Raw genomic sequence first — 12450 nt, 5'->3', positions numbered from 1 at the left:
ATGGTTGCCAAAGGGGAACACAGTGGGTAGGGGGAGATGGGCAGGGAGTAACAGGAGATTGGGGTCAACAGATACACACTATTATGTATAAAATAGATAAACAACAAGGACCTACTGTATAGCACAGGGGACTTTATTCAGTATCTTATAGTACCCTATAATGGGAAACCCATCTGAATCACTTTGCCATACACCTGAAACAAATACAAATTGTGAAAGTGAAAGTCACTTAGTCATGTCCGACTCTTTCTTCAGGCAAGAATACTGGAGTGGGTCAACTATATTTCATTTAAATAAAAATTCTGCTGAAAAATTATACTTATCAATTTAAATATGTGCGAAGGAATGCACGGTTTTTCAAAACTGTTTCAGGGAACTTTTGAGTAAAAATTTTAAGATCACTGTCCTAGATTAACGAAACTATAAATGAAAACTGTTCTAGCAAAGTACCAAAAACATGAGATCTAAATGTCAGTCTCCCTCAAAAGGCTGACAGCCTCAAGGGCATACATTCGTCTGCGTATTCATACTATTCGTGCCATAATTAGCACATAGTGTTGTTCAGCTGCAAAGTCATGTCCAGCTCTGCGACCTCAAGGGCTGCAGCACACCAGGCTCCTCTGTCCTCCAGTATCTCCTGGAGTTTGCTCAAATTCATGTTCACAGAGCTGGCGATGCTATCTAACCATCTTATTCTCTGCTGCCCCTAACAGGATACAGTAGGTTTTAATAATTGTTTACCATGTGGGGGAATGGATGGATGGAATGAAAGATGAACGCCTAAATATCAGAGTATATTACTCAATAATGGGAAATTATAGATTTCTACCAAAAATCAAACACAAACCACAGATTTCATATATCGCCAGACAGATACCAAGTCTCTTAAATTACAAAAGAAAAGCCTTCACATAAATTTGATTTATATACTAAGGAACCAACAGCTAAAACATGAAATAACAACAAATATATAGTAGTATTTTCCATGACTTTTTTCAAGAGGTGCAAGTAGTAACTAAACAGAATATGAGTTTGGCAGACAAAGAGTTAAATCTGATTTAAGCTAAATGAAATTTCACTTTGATACAGTAAATTAAGGTTCAGAATCATTAGTAAAGACAAAATGTATCATCAAGACTTCAAAATTTACTTCAAAAAATACTAAATCTCCCATCAAACATTAAATTCTAATTCTTTTGAAGTCAAGGCTTTTCTGAGACCCTCAGTAAACCTTGATTTTTCCCCTCCAAGACGTAGAAAAGCCACCACCACCATCTCCCTGAACTACGTAGTGTCTCTTACTTCTCATCATCAATGGAAGTAAGATCCTGTAAATCATTCACAGTTTTTCACTGGTTTTGCCAACAGGTCTTGACTAATTAAGAGGTGGCTATCTCTACTGCCTGAGCACAATTTTATTAAGTGAAATGGTGGGGTCACATTGTGTACTTCAACTAATGCACTGTAATGTAAATAAAATATACTTAGATGACTCACTGCAAAGCTAACTTGCTATAACGTAAAAAGCCTGAAGCGTTAAATATTTTTTTTACAGTTTTACTGAGGTATAACAGGCATACAATAAACCACCATTGAAACATACAAGTTGATAAATGTTGACATGTATATACAAATTCACTTCTGAAAATTCCAATCCCCCTCTTCTGCCAAAAGCCAAAAGAATTTTTGTTAGTTGAGAAAAGTACTTACCTTCATGTAATTCACAATCTTAGCTAGAACGCCAAACTTGTATCCAGAGCTTCCTGATAGAGCTTTCAAGTTAAATGATCCATTGCTATGATCTGAAAATGAAGTTCAAAAAACAATTACAACATTTTCATATTAGATGTGATTATCTACTTTTTAGCAGCTAAGATGGTTTTAAATCTTGTAAAATATTTATTGAGTTTTTCTATCTAAAAAATTCCACCCTATGAAATTTTGGTGACAAATTCAAAATCTTTGCATGTGTAGTAACTATCTATTTTCTGAGGATGGAAACAAAGTATAAATACTTCAAAAGCATTAAAATATTTCTTTTATAAGCACCTTTATCTCACTCTTTCCTCAAGTCTGACTAGATTTCCTCCAAAATTAAAAGTAAGGTTTTTTAAACAAGAGGACAATACAAATCACAATCTGATCCATAGTGCTTTTCTAACAACCTTAAAACCATGAGAAGTGAGTAGATTACTTCTAAGGGATAAAAAGCTCAATTTATCATCAATTACATCAATTTCTGCTTATCAATGTAAAACAAATAGGTATTGATCAATGGGAATTAATAAAAAGTATGATCCCATAACTATTTTCAAGTCAACTTCAGAGATATATTGGAATAAAAAATGAAAGCAGTACCACTGCATAAACATGAAGACTTTAAAATGATGACAGCATGATACAAGGAGCAATTCACATAGATCATTTGGTTCAGAACATATACCATCCTGCTGCATATTTACAGGCAGAAATCCGAATGCTACCATTGCATCACAAACGCATTCTATTAGTCATAGGTAGCAAGAGTGAAAAATTCATTGTAAATACTAGGAAGACATTTCAGAAGTACACATTCTATTAGCAAGGAATCAGATCACATGTTATAAAGTTCCCATGTGGCTGATCCACAATGGAAGAGGTTAAATAAAAGCAGGGAGAGTCAATTTCTGGCACCAGTTTGGTAATAATAATTTAAACAAAAGAATGCATTAGAATAACCGCAAGTCAAATGGAACAGCTGTAAGAGATCCAAAAGAACAGCTTCTAGAAGGCAGCATAATATTCCTTTGAGATCAGTTAGTGGAAAGGCTTTATTGAATATGATTTTTTTAGACTAAAATGAAACCTCATATGCAATATTCCTATAAGAATAACTGCTACAACTTTAATGTAACTTAATTGACACATTGAAGTCTACTTTATGTTTTCTGAAATAACATTAAGAATGCCTTACAGGTGTGCCTTCATATATGCTATTTCAATTATGATATACTTCCTATGTAGTTCATTTTCCCAAGGTGTTCAGGACACTCATAACAAACAACAGTAACTAACCTTCACTGAACACTGACTATTGCCAAGAATCATGCTAAAATGGCTTTCTCACTTAATCCCTCCCAGAAATCCTATTTAAGAGGTTTTTACTGTCTCATTTTAAACATAAGAAAATAGACTAATAAGTGGCAGACTAAAGATTCCAATCTAGTGGTAAACTGTGATGTGCCTGGTATTAGAATCATTAGTTAGCATTTAACACGATTATTCCATCTCCAACTGGATGTTTTGTCAGAATACAGGAATTCATAAATACATATTTAGTGAATTCTTAGTAAAGTAATACATTCATCCTATAATACTAAATATACTAAATAAACAACTAACTGGGAAGACTATGAACAATAGCTAAGTACAATATACTAAGGATAAGCACCATGCAAATGGTCAATCATGAAGCATACACAGTTTTGTTTACCATAAGGTCTCCAGTGTTTAAGTCAATACCAGGAGTAGTAAACAATAAATATTAGTTGGCTGAACAAATGAACATAATAAGATTATTTCCACATACTCCTTTACTGGTCCTAGAAACAAATGTGACTTATTCAAAATTTTAAAAAATAAGTCTGCACAACAAGCATTAACCCAGTCTGCTGCTGTTCTAATAGCCACTCTCACAGATAAAAACCTTGACTGTTACACTTAGACCACAACTCTAATAAACCATAATAAAAACATCATTCTATCTCTAAACATCCAACTAAGGGTTCTTTTGCAATTTTACTTTCACAGACGGTTTTCTTTTAGTATCGCTGATGAACCTACCAAAATTAACCCTCTCCCAATTAGTAGAGATAAAAACCTTTTTTTTCTTTTCCCTCAGAATTTCATCTAAATCAAACTACCACATGGAAATAATCACTTCCAGAGAGTAAGATTTATATAAATGGCACGTTGAAAGAAGAGAAAAGAGAATATCATTTATGAGATTCTATGCACAATTCGTGGCGGGAACACCACGCTGGAGAACCTGGACTGCTGGTTTCCTGGGTTACTGCCTCTCTCGAGATTAGCTTCTAGCCTGAGCACTTAAATAATCACTGAAGGATCAGAAATTCTACAGCTAAACACTAAGGAATCATCAATTTATTACTAACTCACAAATTCCTATGCAGAAATTTAGCTTAAAAACAAACAAAAAATTAGGCCTAAAGAGGGGGTGACAGTTGAGAACCCAGACAGCTCTATTCAAGTTTATGAATGATTTACTCAGGGTGGCAGGACTTAATGCAAATGAACAGAGAGGAAACTGTCAGCTGCCCTGTGGTTCAGCCAATAGAAGCACAGCTCCATCTTAGCTGTGCACCAGACTGCGTTACAAACAGACGATACCATTGCTTCAACTGCAGCCTTTCAGACAAGAGGTAGGTTTCTGTGATCTTTTCATTTAATAATACATGTTCTTATGATACAATATAAATATTTTACCATAAAACCCAAGCAGAAAGCTTTGTTCCTACTAAAGACCAAAAAACCTCTATTCTTTTCATTGTCTGGTAGGATTTTATTATGAAAATATGAAGACTGCCTTTGCTATTTGACAAGCACCCTTACCATCTGTGCCTTAATGGAAAATTCATGACATTTTCTATGAACCTGATCTATATCCAGACCTTAGAGTAAGCCATATGCATTTGATATTAAGAGATTACTTGCAAATTTCATTTTCTCTGAGCTATTTCATTTCAGCAGTTTGGTCTGTCTTAACAAAGGATTTTTCTTAAAGAAGAATCTAGGCTAAAAGCAAATCCAGGACTAAAGCTTTCTGATTATACATACAAATTTAAAGCATTTATATTAAAGTCTGTTATATTTTAGAAGCTATGAGAATATATTCAAAATTGTTTTTATTTGATTTTAAGTGTGGATGCAGAGAATGCCAATAATCACACTGTGATTTTTATATAAAAATAAAAAGACCACAAAAGTACCATTACTAGGCTGCATTATACTGTAAGCAAAGAAATGATTTTCAGAGCTAGAGCTTTAGACTTTCATACATTTTAATTAAAATAATTTCCTACAGTCAAATTTTAAAGTCTATATTACTGTAACATACAAGTCATGCTATTATTAAATAAAAATCTACTTAATGTTTCATTTTTAGATGCCACAGAAATACGTATTTATCACAGTATTTCAATATAATGTTAGTTATACATTAATACACAGTAAGTCTTTTTTGATAAACTACATTTCAAAATGAAAATATGTCCTAAGAAGAATTGGTTAAGGGAGGGAGGATGGTACCTTTTGAGGTAATAAGATCAGTTTCATAGCTCAGAGCCATCATTCATGTCTATTAAGAATTACCATCAACTTGCTGACCAAATTTCAAATCCTATATGCATTTGAAATACTCAAGCATGAAAATTTAACTATTTAGTAAATGCAAGAGTTCTAAAATATGACGTATATATACTGACCTAAAGACTCAACTTCTGCCGTTTTCTTTGCTGGTAAATCTGTTTTAAATTTTGAAGGTTTTTTTTTTTCATAATTTTTGTTCCTTCTATAATAATCAGTGTTCTGCTAGCATGAGAAAAGTATCCCCTACAAAGCCCAAAGGTTGCTGTAAGAAGACACTAGATTTCTCCAGACTCAGTACAATGTGGTTAATTGCTTAGGAAATATTCTTGCTTGCTACCCAAAGTAAGGGATCTCAAAAACAGTCTCAGATCAAATAAAAATAACTGTCAAATAGAACAGATAACTCATAACTCAAACTTCAGACAGAAACTCCTACCTCCCAAACTGTCTTAACTCTATAATCAGCCTACATCTTACTGGTAACTGTCTATAGTTATACAGATGGAGGCTCATTGCCATTTCACCCAGCTAACTAGATACATGGGCTACCCCAGACAGTTCCAGAGTTGGTTGAGCTATTCTATATGTAAAAGCTATTATGATTAATTGATCATATTTCAAAGGGATATGCTTTTAAAGGCACCAGAAAATTCAATTCAAGGGCTTTTTCCATAAATAGAACAAAGCATAACTTTATTTCGATCTGGCAATTCACGGGCTCCAGAACAGTTCCAAGTCCTATACCCGTAAATATTTCACTAGGGCCTTAAAATGGGAGGAAAATTAGGTGAAGGAAATTTATATTTTAAAAAATGAAAAATTATCTATATAATTGTATGTATATGTATAAAGGACTGTTCCCATCTTTGACTGTTTTCTCTCACTTTCTCTAAGGCATGTTTACAGCATTTGCTTCATATAAATTAACATTTTAATTTCAAAAACAGTATCACAATACAAGAAAATCCTATTGGTAAATGACATTCTACATATCAGCATGCATGCTAAGTCACTTCAGTCATGTTCAACTCCATGCGACCCTATGGACCGTAGCCCACCAGGCTACTCTGTCCATGGGATTTTCCCGGCAAGAATACCGAAGTGGACTGCTATGCCCTCCTCCAGGGGATTTTCGCAACCCAGGTATCAAATCCAGGTCTCTTATGTCTCCCGTCGGAGAAGGCAATGGCACCCCACTCCAGTACTCTTGCCTGGAAAATCCCATGGATGGAGGAGCCTGGTAGGCTGCAGTCCATGGGGTCGCGAAGAGTCATACACGACTGAGCGATTTCACTTTCACTTTTCACTTTCATGCATTGGAGAAGGAACTGGCAACCCACTCCAGTGTTCTTGCCTGGAGAATCCCAGGGACGGCAGAGCCTGCTGGGCTGCCATCTATGGGGTCACACAGAGTCGGACACGACCGAGGTGACTTAGGAGTAGCAGTATGTCTCCTGTACTGGCAGGCAGGTTCTTTACCACTAGTACCACCTGGGAAGCCCCTCTACATACATATCTAATTATGTCTAATTCATCAAAAATTTAGATTTTACCTTAAACACACAAAATTATTAGAGTTCTAGTGTACTATGAAAGAATAAACCACATTACATGTAAGGTGGAAAATAAATCTATATTACAGGGTTTCCTTTTTCCAGGTTATGCCCAAAAGCTGACTAAAGGGTGCATGTTCTGAGTTGCTCATCAGTTAATCAACACATTCACAAATGGCAAACTGGCAGCAGCAGCATCACGCACAACACAAACCTGCTATGTATATACTCGGAAAACTGCTTAGACACCCAAGACAAAAAACTTACAAGTACCCTTGGAGGCGGCATATACTTCTATCCATAGTCACTATTCCAAGTATAATTATTATAAGCATGTTTGCATGTGGATAAAGTACGCAGTCCAGTCAAAGCCACAATGTACTAATCCTGTTTTACAAGTAATCTAAACACAATAAACTATTAAAAGCCAAAGGCAAGGCGTACTTTTGGGTTTGGATAACTACATTCAAATGGTTCGAAAACCAAAAGATTATAACAAGGTACACCTTGAGAAGTTTCACACACATCCCTACCACCTGACTCGACTCTCCAACCAACTCCACAAGTGATCATTGTTATTAACTTCTGTATATCCCCAAGATTCCTGTGCAGATACAAGTAACTAAAAATACATATTATTTCCCTTTTTCGTGTCCTGCACTTTGTTCAGTTACCAACATATCCTAAAGATCTTTCTGGGTCACTACAGTCATGCATAACATGCGATTGTGTGACTATACTGTATTAATGTAACCAGTAGAACAGTTCAACGACAGGTACAAGCGAGCCTCAAGTAAGTGAATGTAGTGTGTCTCTCTCTGCCCCCTTCTCTCCCCTCATCTCTCCCATTCCATCTCTTTCCCTCCCTCCCGCTCTTTTTTTTTTTTTAGGGAGACGGGGACCTGAAAAATTTTTAAAGCAGTTCACTTGTACCTCAAAAATAAATAGAATACAAAGTTCCTTAAGCCAACTTTCTAATCATTCTAAAATTTCATTTTGAAATAACAACTTAATTATTTAGTCTTTATAATTTCTCCCCAGTCTTAAAAAGTCACCACAAATTTAAAAAGACTTACTCATAATAAATTAAAATACAAAGCAGTAAATATAATTTCAACCAGGTATGAGTTATACATTTCACACAGCCAATTTCTAGGAGAAAAAAAAATTAAAAGTTTGATATGTTAGGGAGATAAGATTATAAATGATACTTTATTTAAAATTGCTAGAATAATGTTTCTGAAGCCAATCATGAAAAGTAGAAGTTTAAATTAAGTTAATTATAGGATTGGTTAAATTTGAGAGATAAAATGTGGAAACTGCCTCAATCTACTCTCTCCTCCCTCCCCTACCATTATTCTCCCTGCAGTCAGTCCTAATGTCAGATTTAGAGGAGAAATTTCAAAAGAAATTTCCAAATTTTAAAAAGCAATCACAACCTGAAAGGCCTAAGGAATACTTTCATCTGTGCTGGAGAGGGCTAGGTGGGCCAAGGTAAAATTACTAGATAGGGCTCAGGCTATTCTTTCTGTTTTTATGCATCCACCTAAGACACCCTATCCCCTATTTCCCCAAGGCCTTCATCTTCTTCCTTTCCCTCTCCTCTATTAGCTCTGCTTTTCAAAAAGAACCTAAAACTCATTCATACTGAAACAAAAATAACTAACAATCTGTGTTACCCTCCAAGGAATATCTGCATTTTAGCAGTGCTAAAAATTCAAGAGGATTTTTTTTTCATTATTTAGGCATTGGTGCACACACATACATGACACTACTCTATCAGCAAGGCTGGGTCAAAAGAAGGTAACTTGTCTCCATCTGAGTTAGCTTCTATAGCTACTTGACTATTTGTGTAAAAGGTGCTAAGATCAGAGGCAGCGACCATGCAGAGGAGGAAGGGTAGGCTATCAGGAACTTCACACTGCACAACCCCAGTGTACACTGTATTCTATCTGAAAGGCACCCACCACACACCACAACATGACTGGTACTCCCTGGAGCTGTGCAACGCAGAAACTCTGCCTTCTACTAGGGTGTACTCGGAAAAGAAAAACGCAAAAGACAAAAGAGTAACTTTGAAAGGCTGGGTCTCCTGACATGGTCTGAAATACCATTGGACAGAGGAGCCTAGGCGGACTACAGTCGCGCAGAACAGAGGTAACAAATCAAACAGTAGAACACAACTAAGGGACTAAACAACCACCACCACAAAACTGTAAGTTCCTCAAATACCCATGTGCCAGACAATGTGTTTTTGTATCTCCCAGAAGCAAGTGATTCAATTACTGTCCATTAGTCTCCTGTCTCTTATTTCAAGATGAAAGGTCACCAAGCATCATAAAATGGAAGGATTCTTAAATTCAACAGGAAAAAATGAACTTAAACCTTTCCTTTTGCCCCCAGATCATCAATTTAACCTTCAAAATATATGAAAGAAGAAAAGGAAGGAACCAAGACCATCCAGAGGTAAAATGACTTGCCAAGCAAATCAGATTTAAAAAAGAAAAAAAAAAAAAAGCTTAGAAAATATTAATTAACTGCAAAGTTTTAAAGTTATATTTATAAGGAAAACAGAGAAATCTAAGGAATTAAACTGTTACACTGGAGGGGGCAAGGGGTTTAAGCTTTCATCTTTTTTGGTGTGAAAATGATCCTGCAGTTACATTTAAAAACAGAGTCCTCACCTCTTAAGATATACATACTGAAATATTCCTAGATGAAGTGACATGATGTTTGGAATCTGCCTCAAAACATTTCATGGGATGGAAGTGGGCAGAGATATAGACTGGCCAAGAGTTGAGAAATGAAGCTGTGTTATAAGTATGGGGGTATTTATCATACACTTTCATACTACCTTGAAATTGTCTATAAATGAAACACACTCTCACACACAAGTTATTTCTAGCACTTAGAAAAGTATTTGCTACATAGCAGGTAATCAATAAACACTTATTTACAAGAATAAAAGTCTACTTACAACTATGTAGCAAAAAGAAAAACACACTGAACAATTCATTTCTTTCATAAAAGAAAGCACACAAACTGACAACAGTCACTGAGTTAGGGAAGTGGGACTCTAGCTAATTTTGTTAAATGGAATAAAAATTTAATAATACATACCTGTGGAATGCTGAATCTGCCTGTTTTTTTTCCTTAACTATTCCTATCCATAGGCCATTTAGGTATTATGAAACATTTAAGATTATCATATGCATATATATATAAAACAAAAAAATCCTAAGATTAAGGTCTCTTCATAGGCAACTTTAATCTAAAATTGTATTATCCTTGTTCTGAAAACTGTCATCATTTGGCTTTTCTTTCTCTACTATTTTTCACTCAGCCATTATTTCCTGATTCACATCACTTGTCTTGCAAGTTTAAAGGCGTGGAACTAAGAGAGAAAACACTGAACCAGTAAGGTGAGGAGGATCTACAAGGGTATGAGAAAAGCTTTCCTGGGGACAGTTTGAAGAACACAACTCTAAAATGCTAAGTTTTGGTTTTGTTTTCTTTTTTTTTCTTTTAGGTAATAGTTCTGTGACCACCACTTTAGTCAAATTTTAAACCAATTCAGCTGCCTTTTTTCTCCTTCCATTAGCAGTTAACTTCTATAATTCATTTTCTACCTTCTATAGATTCAAAGGAGCGATATAAGTGGAATCTCTAAGAATGGCCTCACTGAGCTCCAGCCTCTGGAATGAAACCACTACATCTGTTTATCAGTACCTTGGTTTTCAAGTTCAAAAAATTTACCCTTTCCATGATAACTGGAACACTGCCTGCTTTGTCATTCTGCTTTTATTTATATTTACAGTGGTTTCTTTAGTGGTGCTGGCTTTTCTTTATGAAGTGCTTGATTGCTGCTGCTGTGTGAAAAACAAAACTGTAAAAGACTTGAGAAATGAACCAAACCCTATTAGAAGTATGATGGACAACATCAGAAAACGTGAAACTGAAGTGGTCTAGTACTCTACACAGAATGAACAAAAGCTCTGAAAACAGTCTTCAACTACTGAGAAAAAAAAGAAAAATTTCTGAGACCAGCTGTTATAATATTGACTATGAATAATTAAAAGATTTCTACTAGAAGGGAAAAACAAGCTAAATATGCACTTTTTGTGTCTGTATCTATTTCATTAAATATACAATAAAACTTTGACAAATGTGAGTAATTGAGCAACCTGTTTAAAATGACACTTCAGGGAATTCCCTGACAGTCCAGTGGTTAGGACTGGACGCTTTCATCGCTGTGAGCCTGGGTTCAATCCCTGGTTGGGGAACTAAGAACCCACAAGCCGCACAGTCCAGCCAAATGAATAAATTTTTTTAAATAAAGTAAAATGACACTTCAAAACCTGGATTAGATTCTTAGAATTCAATACAAAGCATTAAAAAGTAAACTGAAAAACAAAAGAAAGGCTAATGATCCCAAAATGACTTATACCTAAACAAATCATGTGGACTAAAAAACAGTACTGTCATTATTATGTTTTGGTAATTAAAATGCTTATCTAAGTCCAAAGTAAAATACTTCCACTTACATGTAAGACCCTACTTATTAAGCAGCAATATTTTCTCGTTAGTTACAGACAACTTATATAGTTTTAAAGACTTAAGTTTTATGCAGAATTAGTGTGAAAGACTCAAAATACTCAGTAAGGTCACAAGGTCACTTCATAAAACCAACTTACTCTTCAGTAAGAAATTCATGAACTAAGATGAGCTGTTTTCAAACTGAAACTCACTAGGACACCTCCTAATCTCACTTCTCAAGCCTGTCCTTTCATTATGCGTCTCATATTCACACTCTCAAGAACTAAGATACCCAGTGCAAAAAGACCGCTAAAAATGTCAAAAGATAGGACCACTTAACACTTGTTAATATGGAAGTTTTATTTCTTGAAATGCCAAAGGCTGTACAGTATTAAATTTTATAACCCTGATACTGTTTCGCCACAAGCCATGAGCAAACCAAAGTATGGTTTTAACCACTACAACTGCCCTTAAGCCAGAAACATTCACCTCGAGAAATTTATTCTGAGAAATTAGTTCAAAAGAAAAAAACTCAAAGATACAAAGATGTTTACAATAGCATTATTCAAAATAACAACAACAAAAATGGAAGCAACAGTCTGTAACTAAATGTGTCACATCAACTTAACAGATTAAGAAGCTACTGAAAATTATGGCAAAACAGAAAAATTTTGATATGTGAAGTGAAAAATAAATATCGTTTTCAATTTAAAGAGCCCTACATGCCAGTCTGAAATCGCTTACGCAGAGTGTTTGTTTATTTTAAAGTTTTTATTGAATTTGTTACAATATTGCTTCTATGTTTTGGGCCACTAGGCTTGTAGGACCTTAGCTCCCCGACCAGGGATCGAACCTGCACCGCCTGCATTGGAAGGTGAAGTCTTAACCACCAGACCACCAGGGAAGTACCCAGAGTCTTTATTTTCTATATTTTTCTTGTAACATTAGAAACTAACACAAATCACATAATCAACTTTCAAAGGACTTCTGAAAC

At 35.2% G+C, this 12450-nt stretch overlaps 2 protein-coding genes across 8 annotated transcripts in view; one reads left to right on the top strand and one right to left on the bottom strand.

Annotated features, from left to right (window-relative positions):
- The window catches only part of GTF2E2 (general transcription factor IIE subunit 2), an 88247-nt gene that overhangs the window by 63372 nt on the left and 12425 nt on the right, over window positions 1-12450 (bottom strand). For all 4 annotated transcript variants that reach the window (XM_081523533.1, XM_081523531.1, XM_081523532.1 and 1 more), the window contains one exon: window positions 1711-1802. In XM_081523533.1, the coding sequence (XP_081379659.1) occupies window positions 1711-1802 (92 nt within the window). The remainder of the gene's footprint in view (window positions 1-1710; window positions 1803-12450) is intronic.
- On the top strand, window positions 2516-11009 carry SMIM18 (small integral membrane protein 18). 4 transcript variants are annotated; one of them, XM_081523540.1, is made up of 5 exons: window positions 2516-2955; window positions 3881-4421; window positions 9324-9386; window positions 10264-10342; window positions 10559-11009. In XM_081523540.1, exon 5 carries the CDS (start codon window positions 10593-10595, stop codon window positions 10887-10889), a length of 297 nt encoding a protein of 98 aa, XP_081379666.1. In that variant the 5' UTR covers window positions 2516-2955; window positions 3881-4421; window positions 9324-9386; window positions 10264-10342; window positions 10559-10592; the 3' UTR covers window positions 10890-11009. The 4 variants fall into 4 exon arrangements, 1 of the variants encoding a protein (XP_081379666.1); XR_014063154.1 differs by having other exon boundaries at window positions 2537-2680; XR_014063156.1 differs by having other exon boundaries at window positions 2537-2955; window positions 10738-11009.

Source organism: Giraffa tippelskirchi, chromosome 8 (assembly GCF_054371585.1).
Source record: "Giraffa tippelskirchi isolate mGirTip1 chromosome 8, T2T-mGirTip1v1.2.pri, whole genome shotgun sequence".
NCBI classification, from domain to species: Eukaryota; Metazoa; Chordata; class Mammalia; order Artiodactyla; family Giraffidae; genus Giraffa; species Giraffa tippelskirchi.
The sequence above is the reverse complement of the archived record's forward strand: the minus strand, read 5'-3'. Positions and strand labels throughout refer to the sequence as shown.